Genomic DNA, 13030 nt, shown 5'->3' with positions numbered 1-13030 from the left:
CGTTGACCTCCGTGGCAGCTCCACCGCTTCTGTCATGATCCGCATCGCACCACCCCTTTGCAGCCCCTTTTAATCAACTCAAGTCGCCGCATATGGGTCATCAATGCAAGTGAAGAAAAGAAGAGCTACATCGCCTTCTATCATCTACTGAGGCTTTCTGGCAGACATCCACCGTGGACCCGGGATGATGTAATGAGACCCTGAGTCTCGCACTCTGTGCTCAGGTTGACATCATACACATCGTCCCTCCCGTCAAGGTGGGGAGATGTCGTCAGAAGGTGACATCTTCGTCTGGAAAAGCTATAGGTATATGAAGCTTTCTTTCGTTGTTTCAAGTGGTGAGGTTCTTCATCATTCTCGCATCACCGAACACAAGCAAAAGAAATCCAAATTACCCAGATCATCACCATGTCTCACTTCAAGAACCCCGAGTCTTTGAACTCTGCCCAGGGCGAGTTCTCGAGCCATGTCAAGCCATCAGAGCCTTTGACCACAAAGGGCGTAAGTCGAACTCGATGTTCATGGAAACACGGGATTGTGGCTGACAGATTTTAGCATGCCCCTGGTGTCAAGGTTGGGAACGACGCCGCCCCTGAATTCAGCGCCGAGACTTACCCTCCCGGTACTGCTCCTACAGACCGTTCCTTCAAGCCCAACCCTGTCGATGAGACCTCGACAGAGAACAGCGCGGTGCCCAAAGCTTCAGACACACTCGGTGGAGCCACTTCTGCCGAAGTACACCAAGGTCTTGGGCACCCTGGCTCGGGGCAGACCAGTCAGGAGTTGCATGGCACTCACAAGAAGGATCGCTCAGGCCTGACTGGCGTCGGTGCCAACTTGACAGACCCCCAGCACCAGCAACACCACGACCGACCATATGAGACCGGCAAGACTGGCAAGGGGAGCTCCGACTATCCTGCAGCGGAGGATCAACTCCCCACCTCGGCTGAGCAGGTTGCCAGCGAGCGTCGTTAAGAGTTGGACCTGGACTATCACAGTTCAATGTTGGCACAAGATAGGCGTTACCGGACTGGCAGCATAGGATTTATGTATAATGAATAATCATGAATGGCTGAACGATATTACCGCTACACACTTGCAATGTCGACACGATCCATATTCAAATATTCCCCGTCAGCTTCATGCCAGTTTCGTCTAATTTTCGTACATAACGAACCAATAACACGCATAACATTGGAATGTGTCCATGCATGAGTACTTTATGAGACGACAGGTGGCACACTGATAACTAAGGCAGCTTCCATCACATAGGAAACCCCGCAGAGACCTCCGCAAAATCAATGCCACTAAATAAAAGGGCTCTGCGAGAGTCAAGAAAGTCTCATATCCTACTGTAGGCAAGAAAAGCTACACCAGGTTCCTAAGAAGGCTTTGTGAGAAAGAGTCGGCACTCCTGCTATAGATCCAGGGTAGCCATGGGCCCAAGCTAAGTTAAGCTTTGGCCCCGGGATTGCACACGCGAGTGACGTGACCCTCACCGACCGCGGACCGCCCGACCACATGGCCAAGGCCCGACAAGCGGGGGTTCATTGGCAGGCTGGATTGCACCTTCCATTTTGGAATTTGGACTCGGGGCTATGAAAGCTCGTTTGCCTCTGATACGACAAGGACCCAGGCTCTAACTTCTCCCTATGCTTGAGCCACGTTATGCCGTGGCGAACCTCAGTCCAAAATGAACCAATCGACGCCGGCATTTCGATTTTCGACCGCCCGCCCACAATTGCAGTAGCAGCCGCTGCCAGTGTGGTGGGCCTCTTTTCGCCCCCCAGAGTGCACACGGTACAAGTGAAAGCAACCAACAAGTATTGTGCCGCGATTGGGTCCTGGATGCTCCCCACGCCTGAAGAACGTTGAATGAATCCGGGCAATTGGTTCTGGCCAGTCCGTATCGTTACCTCCGAAGATCTGATTGTCACGCTACCGCTGTAATAAAGAGGAACGTGCTTGTCCGATTGCTCAATTCAATTGCCTGCTGATGGCACATTCTTCACGGGGCCGCCGGAGACTATTGCTTGTTTCGTGCCAGGGTCCTGCATGATTTCCGAACATCGGATTCGGCGAGTCCATGTCGATTTATTAGCCAGCAGGGTTGTGGTCAACAAACGTAGCGACCGGCCGACCGGCCGCCCGCCTAGCAAACAAGCAAGCTAGCCGCGAAGCGTGCTGGGAGCTTCTTTAACTACGAAGTTGATTTTCCATCACCAAATACACGCGGGCAAGCCAGGTCATGAGTCCACCTGTTTCTCCTGGCCGGCCGTCTACTTGTAGGTATCAGTGATCACGACAGTTCCCGCCCGCTGCCGCCCTACCAAAGTACCGATAGAGCCTGATCCCAGTCCCGCTGGGCTACCAGACTAGGACTGGCGGTGGGCACTGGGCGGTGGCATGCCGCATGCATTATTGTCTGCCCAAGCCTTTCCCAATCCCTGCTTCCCAGGTGCCCCTCACACGCTCGCAAGTTTCAGTTCACAGGCGCGTGGGATGCGAGATAGACGCGCGGAACGATAGGCTGGCACTCTAATCACTGTACAGCCTGTCTTCCTTCGCAGGCCTCATCTCTGGCAACGCCAATGTCCAATGTCGTCGTAGAGCCCCCACATCCTCGGAATCTACATCTAGTTACGCACACCGGTAGTCTATCTGTAAGGCTTGACATGGTGGGACGATGCGTATTTATTTTGTCCGCGAATCGCTCCCGCGCCACTAGAGTCTCCATTGAGGGGATAGCAACTCCAACGGCTGCATTCTCCAGTTCTGGTCACTGTCGACCGATGCTCGAAGAGCCCGCTCCTCCGGCCAAGCACGCGTGCGTACGTGCAGCATATCCACCGGCATCAAAAGGGCGATACCCAAATAGTCACCACTGCCGAGGCGCCTTTCAGTCTCCTCCTCTACGTACTTACGTATCCCCCTGGGCGCGTTAGCACGCACTATAGCTTCAAATCCGGCAGCGCAGTCAAACCCGAAAATAGACAGACGCGGCCCAACTACGAGCGCCCGCCTTCATTCACCCCAGGCCCCATGATCCTGACTCCAAGTTCCAGGCATATCGCCTCGGCAGCTTGATTATCAGCCTTATAACCGCGTGGCAGCCCGTGCTCGTCAAGGAACACCAACAGCCACACCCTAAATACCCTCTTCGTGCTGCAGTGTTGCGGTGGCGCCAGGATGGAGATTCAGTTCTCAATTCCAGTGACGGGCGGTAGGCGCAGGGCCTCTGGCAACTCCAGGTGAGTGGCTCGCCGTGTTTCTGGATCCAGCTTGACCCAGTGGTGCGGGCTGCCGAGCGCAGCGCCCAACGTTCATGCAATAATGACTCCTCCCTGCCCTCAGCCCTCAGCTCCTCGCATGACTGCGCGTCTTGGCTTTTGAAGGCTGAAAGCTGAAAGCTGAAAGCTGAAAGCGGAACTCTGAACTGACGGACGGGAGCTAATTCGCCTTTCCTTCAGCTCAACGTCGGCATCTCAAGCCTCCAAGCCGGCAGAGGAACAGCCTGCGCGCGGCGGTACACACAGATTTGCACTTGATACCCGCACGCGACACACACGCCGAAGCTCAACTCGGGCACGCACTGGATGCGCAACTTGTAAGTCTCGCCCTCCATGAGCATGCCAAACTTGAATACAGAGACACAGTAGGCTGACAGCGATTCAGGCAAGTACGTGGTCAAATGCCGACGTCCCTTGCACGGGTCACGGACCGGCGAGAACGGTATATGCGACTCTGAGCATTTCACTGACTCTGCACAGGAAGAGACACGTCAAGTGCGATGAAACAAGGCCTTCATGCCTCAACTGTGTGAAATGGAGAGGGTACTGCGATGCATACGCGGAAGACGACGCTGGACAGTCGAAAGCTTCCGGCAAGCTCATACACACCAAGAAAGCATCCTTGATAGTGACTGAGCCGGTCGTCAACACGATTTGCTTCGCAAACGACCAGCAAAGAGCTTATTTTAACGAATGGTCGGCCCTTTCAGTAACGTATCTGAGCGGCGGACTCGAGCAGACGCGCCTTTGGACAGCGACAATGCCGCAGTTGACGCTCCAGGAGCCGACGCTTCGATATGCGGCCATAGCCATCGGCGCCCTGCGACGCGCGTATAACGAAGAAGGCCATAGTGTGGCATCGGCCTTGACGATTGACAACCAGCACTATATGAATGCAATCACTTACTATTGCGAAGCGCTGCGCATGCAGTCCAAGGCACGACCGACCCGCGAGGGCTTGCGGACCGCCATGCTGTCATCATTACTATTCATCTGCTTCGAGACCCAGCGGGCGAACATGCCCGTGGCACTCAAGCACATCACGCATGGTTTCAGCATGCTGAACGAGTTGGCGGCCTGCACTGAAAAGGCCCCTGACCTCGTCAGCATCGCACCCGCGCCGCCCTCCCTCGTGCAAGAGATCCTCGATTGCTACAAGCCACTTGAGCTGCAATCGAGATCGTTCATGGGCTCGTACCAGAAGTTCTTCTTCCCCCCAAGCCAACGGCAACAGAAGGGGGGCATACCTGGAGGGCCTCCGGAGGCTGGTCAAGGGACTGGGTCACCAAATCCCGCTGGTGAGACACGAACCCCGGCCGACAACGCTTCATCGCAGTCCGCATCGCCCGCTGCGGCTTCAAGCCCAGCGAGTCAGCCGGGCACGCCGTGGCAGAGCCAAGCCGCCAAGGCGCAGCAAACGACACCGCACACGGGCCTCCCTAGTCCCTCCAGCCAAGACAGTCCGCAAAGTCAGGAGTCTGGCCCAACACCGCCTAGGCCGCAACGGCCGCCTGGAATCTTGCCATTCACCAAACACTCACCATACTTCCGACCAAAAAAGTCGTCAATTCACTCCTTGGAAGAGCTGCCTCGCGTCTTCTCGTCCGCCGATGAGGCTCAGGGATATTGGGGCCTCCTGCAGCGGCAAATGGTCCAGTACATTCCCATTCTGAGTGTCATCACAAGCCAGCTCAATCTGCCCCAGGTGCAGGATGAAGCAGAGCTGGAAATGAAGTTGTCCAGCGTCAGACAGAACCCACGAATATCCCGCTTCGTGGCCGAGTCGCGGTACTGGCTGCAGAGATGGATCGAGGCGTACGATCCCCTCTACTACGCCGCGGCAAGGAACAAGGAGCAAGACCTCCAGGCGTACCTCCAAGCCGCGAATCTTCGCATTGAATACTTGGTTCTGTACATTTATACCGCGATGCCACGCTTTTCCGGCCTGATCACAGCCAGGGGTCTTACACCTCAGTACCGCGAGATCAACACACTGGCCGAGATGCTCCTGCGGGTCCGACCCAACTGTGGCTTCGCCATGGATTCGGGGTGGACGTGGCCCTTGTTTGTGTCGGCGTTTGGCTGTCGCGACCCGTCTGTCCGGGATGACGCCATCCGCATCCTAGGCGAGTACCCCATCCGCAATGCTCTACGAGATTCACGCGTCTTCCGAGCGATTGCGCTCAAGAACCAGCTCGCCGAGCAGGAGAGCGCATCGTGCGGCGACGACGAGCAGCTGCAGTGGCTGCGCCTGCGAAGGCGGGAGGTGGTCTTTGAGGATTTCGGGACGAACATTGTCTTTCGCAGTGCGAAGCGAGAGCCGGAGACGGGACGGTGGGTGGTGGTGGAAGAGGCTGCCAATTTCACCTTGCAGGCGGATGGGACGTTGGACTGGCACGTGCAGCCTATATCGTCGTCGACATCGATACTCTCGGGTGTCTGTTGAAGTAGCACTGGGATGGTCATTTTGGCCTTGCAGCATAGCGTGAGAATTATTAGAATTAGAGTACCTAGATTCGGCCCTAAGTCTAGAGCAAGCTGGTGCCAACAACTCTTACTTCATTGTAATTACAGCGCGATGAGCGAAGATGGCAGCGACTGATCTGAGTCCATGTGGTCTCGGCCTGTATCGTGGGGTTTGATTCGAGGTTTGTGATGATCATTTCGTGGCCGTTGATCCGCCAACGAGCGTTACGAGCCTGAGCCTGCACGGTTGGGGTTGCGGGGCGGGCCTCAGCCACAGTTTCGTGTTTCGACTTTCGAGTCCTCAACGTTGCAGGATCACCTCGCTAGGGCGTCTGAATGGGGACACGGATGCTATTGCTGATGGTCTATTAATGCAGCCTTTCATGGACCACGTCCTAGCGGAATCGGCATGGTGAGGAGGGATTGACAGCAAGGGACGTGTCAGGGGCGCATCACGGCCTAGACACGACTCAGGCAGGGCGAGGTGCTCGGAATAATAAGTAGAGTTGGATTGCCTTCTAGACGGCACGGTGATAATTACTACTCTGGAGTCTGAGATGGTTCATGACGCGCGATGAAGACCTTGGCGACGAATGCTTCATGTGAGGCCATGTCATCGAAGCATCATTTCGAGGACTCTGGAATGGAAAAGTGGGAGGCCATTAACCTCAGCAATTGTCTTTCGCTGGTGGGACTCGCTAAACAAGGACATCTCACGACTGCCTTGGAAGGAAGGCGCATTGGCCATCGCTAACTGCAACTGCACGGAACGCCCCTGCCCGCTGAAACATGTCCTGCGGACCTGGCCCAGTGGTCAGTCCTGACCGTCCCAGACTCCCAAAGTCTCTCCCTTCCCCAGCCGTCGCTTGTGCGCCTCGTGATGCTCTGCCATCTTTGGCATCTTTGCCCTCATCTACTCTCACCAACTTTGATCCTAAATATATTCGCTTGCGCGCCCAGCCAGTCAAAACAGAGGACTCACGGTAATTAGACTCGTATCTCAGATCGAACTAGGGGCCGCCAAGATCACTCTGGCAACCATTACGACACTGGCCAGAACTGGCTAGGCAGGCTCAGCCTCCACACCAACCGGGCACCCGATCATCCTGGGTCACCCGCCCCTCGATATTCTCCCATTCATCATCACAGTGATTTCAACTTCCCCGTTGGTGTCTCTGCATTTCTTTTGGCGGGCCTCAACCCTCGTTCAACTTCTATCGCTTCATGCTTTGCATCCTTATGCGTCGCTCGCTCATCGCCATCGCCATCGCCATCGATAAATTGGGACCCGCTATTCTCGGCTAGGTCCACCATCGTTGGTTCAAGTTGCGTGGCCTGCTGCACTAGATCTCTGATCGTTGTTGATTCAGAACCGTTCTGAATTGGTCGACCAGACAAATCACATAGTCTCAGCTGCAAATTGTCACCCTCGTTGCTCTTGATTGCGCTGTCCGCCGAGCATTCGGCCCTTTAATACAAAGGCTCTCTCGATCCAAGCCGACCACCGACTTCGCCTGCCACTGTCGCTTGAGACGGACGAGTCTCGCCGCCGGTGGCTCCGCATCGACCGGGTTCTTTGTATGCGCATGGAGATCTGATATCCGCGTATACGTCGACCGCTTTGGCAATTTAGACCGGTGCGCACAGCGAACATGCAACATTGGTCAAACGACCCGTACGAGAGCGAGCCGCTCGACTCCTCCCGCATCCCTCGCGAACGAATGGCCCGCCAGCCTTATCCCTCAAACTACGAACAGGCTCCGCAGGAGTCGCCCACTCCCTACTTTGACGGTTCCTCACCGCATTACCATAATCAAACACCGACAAGGGACCAGTCGCCGTATAGTTCGCCAGCCGGACACCACCAAAGCCAACATTCAGGGGACGCACCGCCACCACCCCGACACGGCGACAACTCATATCACACGCGAACCGGCCCTGTAGCTTACGGTCAAGACCCGGGTCCTGTTTATGCGCGGAATCACCCGAGCCTTCCCCGTCACGACGCCGACGGCTTCAGTCAAGCATCCTCTCCGGCCATGGCAAGTAGGTCCCGAGGGGACCGAGGGCATCTACCGCCTCCTCCTTCTCGAACAGCGCAGGCGGGAGGATATGCCGGTGGAGCATACATGTATGACAGCTATGGTAAGGTCACAGCCTCCTTGGGTGTTTTCTGAGGCTGACATCCAAAGCCCGCGGCAACAACTCGCCGATGCGATCCACGACGAGTAGCCTACAGAACTATGGACCCGGCACCGATCCTTACGGCGACGACCCCTATGGATACTCGTCATCGAACCGAAGTGTCGACCGCCGCTTAGGAGAAGTGAACCCGAATGATATCGAAGATGACGGCGACGACGGCTTGCATTACCCACGTTACAGCCAGCGCAATTCAATGCTCAGCTCTGGTACATCTGATCGCGGTGCGCGGCCTGCCATTGGGGGAACCGCGGCGGCCGGAGCTGGTATGGGTGGCTACTTCGCCAAGTCCGGGACCGCTGAGCGTCCTGTGGAATACGATCTCGCTGCCACCGACAAGGAGCGCTCCGAGTGGACCAAGCATGAAGGCATGAGTAAGCGCAAGAAGAGCTTCATCATCTTTGTCCTGCTCTTTGTCATTATTGGTGCCATTGTTGGTGGCGTTGTTGGCGGTATGGTTGCCAATACCGACAACAAGAAGGACGACGCCAACGATGGGGACTCTGCAAAAAAGGATTCTGAGAAAAATGGTGTTCTGGACAAGAACAGTCAAGAAATCAAAGATCTCATGGACAACCCTGAGCTGCATCGAGTCTTCCCCGGAATGGACTACACACCGATCAACACGCAATATCCGGACTGCGTGCACAACCCGCCGTCGCAAAACAACGTCACCCGCGACATGGCCGTCTTGAGTCAACTCACCAACCGTGTACGAACCTATGGTACCGATTGCAACCAAACAGCCATGGTGATTGAGGCGATCAACCTGTTGGACCTCAAGGATGATGTGAAAATCTGGATGGGTGTGTGGCAGGACAAGAACACGACAACCAACAAGCGTCAGCTGGATCAGATGTATCAGACGCTTGAGGATTACGGCGACGAGCACTTTGAGGGTCTCATTGTTGCCAACGAGATCCTCTTCAGGGAGGAGATGGACGTTACCGAACTGGGTGACTTGTTGGACGAAGTACGCACCGAGCTCGACAAGATGAACCTGGATCTGCCCGTCGCGACCTCTGACTTGGGTGACGACTGGACGTCTGCGCTCGCGGACACTAGCGACTACCTCATGTCCAACATCCACCCCTTCTTTTCCGGCGTGACAGCCGACAAAGCTGCTGCATGGACCATGGAGTTCTTCGAAGACCAGAACGGCCAGTTTTTCAAGACGACGGGGGGCAAGACGGACAAGAAGCGAAACGTCATCTCCGAGACGGGATGGCCCACGGGCGGCGGCACGAATTGCGGCGGTGCATCGAGTTGTAAAGAAGGATCAGTGGCCGGCGTGGACGAACTGAATACCTTTATGAACGACTGGATATGCCCCGCGCTCAAGAATGGCACCAACTACTTTTGGTTCTCCGCCTTTGACGAGCCGTGGAAGGTCCGATTCAACGAGAAGGGCAAGGAGTGGGAGGACAAGTGGGGCATCATGGATGTCGACCGGAACCTGAAGAAGGGGGTGAAGATCCCCGACTGCGATGGTCAAACGGTATCGTGACGAGATCAAGTGGTGTTCTTCAGTGGCAGCAACTCTGTGGCGTTTTGGGAATGGGGTCATGTACGTGGCGCTGTTTGACTCGACTACCCTGGTTAGGGTGGTATCTGGCTTCTTGTCTTTTGGTTCTCGTCTCGGTACTTTTCAAGCGACTGGCGGTGTTGCGCATGGGCTCAGTGACGGCTGTATTTGGTGGATGGTTTGGGTTTGTGAGGAATACAACGGCACATACAGACGTACATAGCACTAAGAAATGAACGATTTTTACACGTTACACAGCATTGTATGATGAGTGCCTTTGAGAATGTGATATATCGAAGCTGGAACTATGGCCATCGAGGTGATGGGCAAGCGTCGGTGTCCATGCTAAGTTTCACTCCTGTAGGCCCATGGTCCTCTAAATCGACGCCCAGATATTGCGTGCATCCCGTACCAGACATTGACTCCCCAAAGGCAGATTCCAAGTGCGAACAAGTGGGTGAGGGCCTCCCCGTAGCGAAATCAGCAACTCCAGATACCCCATGACAATATGCTTCCTTGCCACCCGCAGCCGTGCCCTCGTATACGCCCCGAAAGAGCTACAGAAAGTCGTCTTCTATTGGGTCTCCCCGGCGTAGGATATTGACTTCGCCCCTCAGCGCGCCAACTTCGTCCTTTAAACACGCAACCTCACGCCGCAGCGCGTCCACAATGTCACGCATGACGGCATAGTCCGGGTAGGCGACCGCTATGGCGCCCAGCTCCGGGTCCCCCTCGCCCTCCTTCTCCTCGTCGAATTTCATAAAGGCCTCCCCCGCTGGGGTGGCGGGTGCGTCAAACAGCGTGACCGTCTCGCGTTTCTCCATGGCCAGGCCTTGACCGGGCGGCGGGACTGGCACGCCCATATGAGCCCTTGTGCGTTCTTGGGATTCTTTCTGCAAGTGTCGCGTGACAATGTCGTTGAGGTTGACCTTGCCGTCGATTTTGCCTGCGTCGCGCCTGTGGTGGGATTGCGTTAGAGTGCGTGCGCGGGATGAGAGCGGGAGCGGGAACAGCGTACCGTTTTTCGAGCAGAGTGCGCGCATTCGCGACGAGCATCGTGCGACGCTCGGCGATGGAGGCGTTGAGATAGCTGGGGCGCTGGGACTCGCGGAGGCAGCAGGCGCGGATGGCCTGGTACTCGTGGCTTCTGGCGAGGAAGGCTTCGCGCTTCGCTGGGGCCATGGCGGCGATGCGGGCGCGGACCTTGCGTGTGGCAGGATGCTTGGAATAGTGCGTCGAGCCTCGGGTGCGCTTGTCGGGCATTGTGTCTGTGGGCTTCGTAGGCTAGCGGTGGCTGTGTCGTTGTGCTTCGTAGCTGTCCCTTGGCTTGGAGTGTTGAAGAGTTCGAGTTGTCGGCTGGTTGCTCTGGTCGTTTTGAGGAAGAAGAAGAGAGTAAACTCGAGCCAACTGAGCTGTGTGAATGCACAGAATGAGCTGACGGTGGTGAACTTGGGCCCTGCTCGATGGAAGAGAGTACGACTAGCTGTACGAAGCTCATCCGATGTAGGCTTTTCAGGCTTTGAGCGAGCAACGCGATGACCAATGCACACAGATGCGATGGCCAAGTTTCAAGTTAATCAATCATCTCCGCGAGATTATGGGACGTCGATATCTAGTGCTGAAAAGACTCAATAATACCAGGCGCTCTCGTAATATACCGGCAACGCACAGACCCAATGCTCCAACGCGGGCGCGATGTCTATGAGTCAAGGGTATCTAGCGCGCTTCTTTACAATATATAGCGGTGTTTGTGAACGAGTTTGTGGTGTCGTCTTTCGGAAAGAGGTGTTTCGAGTGCGTCTGGCTCATCTTTTTGATGTTCGGCACGTCGAAGATGTCGTCCTTCTTGTCCATGGACAAGCTGCATAGGAGTCAGGCTCATAGACGAGATGCAACGTAGATCGATACTTACGTGTCCCAAATATCCAATTCCGTCCCGATAAACATGATCGGGGTTGCCTTCTCCATTGCTTGGATGTATATCGGTCGATAGAGATGTATCCCAAACAGCAGAGTGTCTTGTCCCACCATGTCGAACCCCTCGGGCGACTCAACAACACGATGGCCCAGGGATTTGATAAACTCGTTGTCTGAGGTGGTGAATACTGGTTCTTGAAATACACAGTCGATAGTAGTCTGTGACTGTTGCTCTGCCTAGATGTCAACATACGCTCTGTCTTGTTTCATGGATGCCCTCCCACCTAGCACCTGCACCATCAGAAGAAACGCCGCCAATTGTATAAAAGCCTTCTTCTTCATTTCCCACCCCCCGTCGAGTGGATCAAATGTCCCGATGCCTAGGCATATCGCCTTCTTCACCCCCTTTTTGGGCGTATGCTCCTTCACAAGGTCCCTCAGCTTCGTGTATGAGGTTTCTGACTCATACTGCGCTCTTATGCGATCGTACTCTGCCTTTATCTCTGCTACGGAACGCACTCTTTGTAAGTTTGCTCGCGAAGCTGAGGTTGATGCCTGGGCGAGGATTTGGCGAGACTTTGGTCTGAGCTTTGGCGCGTGTTGGCGTGACTTTGGTTTCACAACTGTCCAGCCATCGTCGAGAGGGGTTGCGGTGGCGGTAATTGACTGAGACATGGCTGCTCAGTGGAGCAGGCCTTGTGAGATGAACGGATCTGCTGTTTTTGAGTACTAAAGGAGTGTCCCCCGATGGGAGATTCGTCGTGACGGTTGAAGCTTTCATAGAGTCGAACAGACTTTTGGTCGCATGTGATGGGATAACCAGTATATGCATCTAGCGGTATTGGCTTTTCGCGTAGAGCTGCTTGGGTGTACCGGCTACCCTACACCTCGACTGACCATTTTTCATGGACATGACAGCTGGCTGGGAAACCATACGATGTCTTTGGGAAACCATACGATGTCTTTGGGAAACCATACGATGTCTTTGACTCTCTGTGGATATGATGTAGGTATTAAGTGCCGGCGACTGTACTTTTGAAGCACATGCACGCATGGGAGCATCTGCACAGCGGCACAGGCTTACAGCGTGAAGCGAACCACGATCCGGCCCGCCCACCGAGTCACCATCATGCCTGCGCCGCCAACCGATGGACGCCGCATCTCACGCCTCCAATTGGCCCTCCCGAGACCCCGCACCACCATCCCCGAAATGGCCACCCGACCAGGGCCCGGGCGCTTAGCAACATGATCAACCTCCAACCACACGTCGCGACGAGTCGCCTGCACTCCAACCCATCACAGCATTCTGGCCAACCCGGAGCGATGTATGCAGGTAGGATGCACAGGAGCCATTGCCGCCGGGCTTGCATGGGATGTGGGTTGAGGATCTGGCCGCGTTGAATAAGACCCTTTTGGCTGCTGTCCTCGCGCCTGGCCTTTCCTCTCCTCGCATGCTCAGCTCACACTATACCGTGCTGTAATATTCCCTACCAACGCTGCGCCAGAGCTTGGTATTGAAGCTGTCGAGAGACGAACTCATAACCAACCCAACTCAACGAGACTCAGCCTTGCTCACTTCGACCAACACGCAAGAGGACGCCTTGAGCGGAGTCCAGCCGCGACTCAGTCA

At 55.4% G+C, this 13030-nt stretch overlaps 5 protein-coding genes across 5 annotated transcripts; 3 read left to right on the top strand and 2 right to left on the bottom strand.

Moving 5' to 3' along the window:
* Nucleotides 1-408: 408 nt before the first annotated feature.
* On the top strand, nt 409-975 carry J7T54_000197 (uncharacterized protein; the record flags this gene model as incomplete). The annotated part of the gene is made up of 2 exons (XM_051507457.1): nt 409-501; nt 556-975. 2 exons carry the CDS (start codon nt 409-411, stop codon nt 973-975), a joined length of 513 nt encoding a protein of 170 aa, XP_051361413.1.
* Nucleotides 976-4050: 3075 nt separating this feature from the next.
* On the top strand, nt 4051-5736 carry J7T54_000196 (uncharacterized protein; the record flags this gene model as incomplete). The annotated part of the gene is made up of 1 exon (XM_051507456.1): nt 4051-5736. One exon carries the CDS (start codon nt 4051-4053, stop codon nt 5734-5736), a length of 1686 nt encoding a protein of 561 aa, XP_051361412.1.
* Nucleotides 5737-7727: 1991 nt separating this feature from the next.
* J7T54_000195 (glucan endo-beta-glucosidase-like protein) lies at nt 7728-9465 on the top strand (the record flags this gene model as incomplete). Its single annotated transcript, XM_051507455.1, has 2 exons — nt 7728-7887; nt 7949-9465. The coding sequence occupies 2 exons, from the start codon at nt 7728-7730 to the stop codon at nt 9463-9465; spliced, it is 1677 nt and encodes a 558-aa protein (XP_051361411.1).
* A 575-nt stretch (nt 9466-10040) lies between these two features.
* On the bottom strand, nt 10041-10746 carry J7T54_000194 (uncharacterized protein; the record flags this gene model as incomplete). The annotated part of the gene is made up of 2 exons (XM_051507454.1): nt 10041-10440; nt 10502-10746. 2 exons carry the CDS (start codon nt 10744-10746, stop codon nt 10041-10043), a joined length of 645 nt encoding a protein of 214 aa, XP_051361410.1.
* Nucleotides 10747-11199: 453 nt separating this feature from the next.
* Nucleotides 11200-11451, bottom strand: J7T54_000193 (SRR1; the record flags this gene model as incomplete). Its single annotated transcript, XM_051507453.1, has 2 exons — nt 11200-11344; nt 11396-11451. 2 exons carry the CDS (start codon nt 11449-11451, stop codon nt 11200-11202), a joined length of 201 nt encoding a protein of 66 aa, XP_051361409.1.
* Nucleotides 11452-13030: the final 1579 nt, after the last annotated feature.

The sequence above is a fragment of the Emericellopsis cladophorae genome, assembly GCF_022114955.1.
Source record: "Emericellopsis cladophorae strain MUM 19.33 chromosome Unknown NODE_31_length_266811_cov_117_018179, whole genome shotgun sequence".
Classification (NCBI taxonomy): Eukaryota; Fungi; Ascomycota; class Sordariomycetes; order Hypocreales; family Bionectriaceae; genus Emericellopsis; species Emericellopsis cladophorae.
The sequence above is the reverse complement of the archived record's forward strand: the minus strand, read 5'-3'. Positions and strand labels throughout refer to the sequence as shown.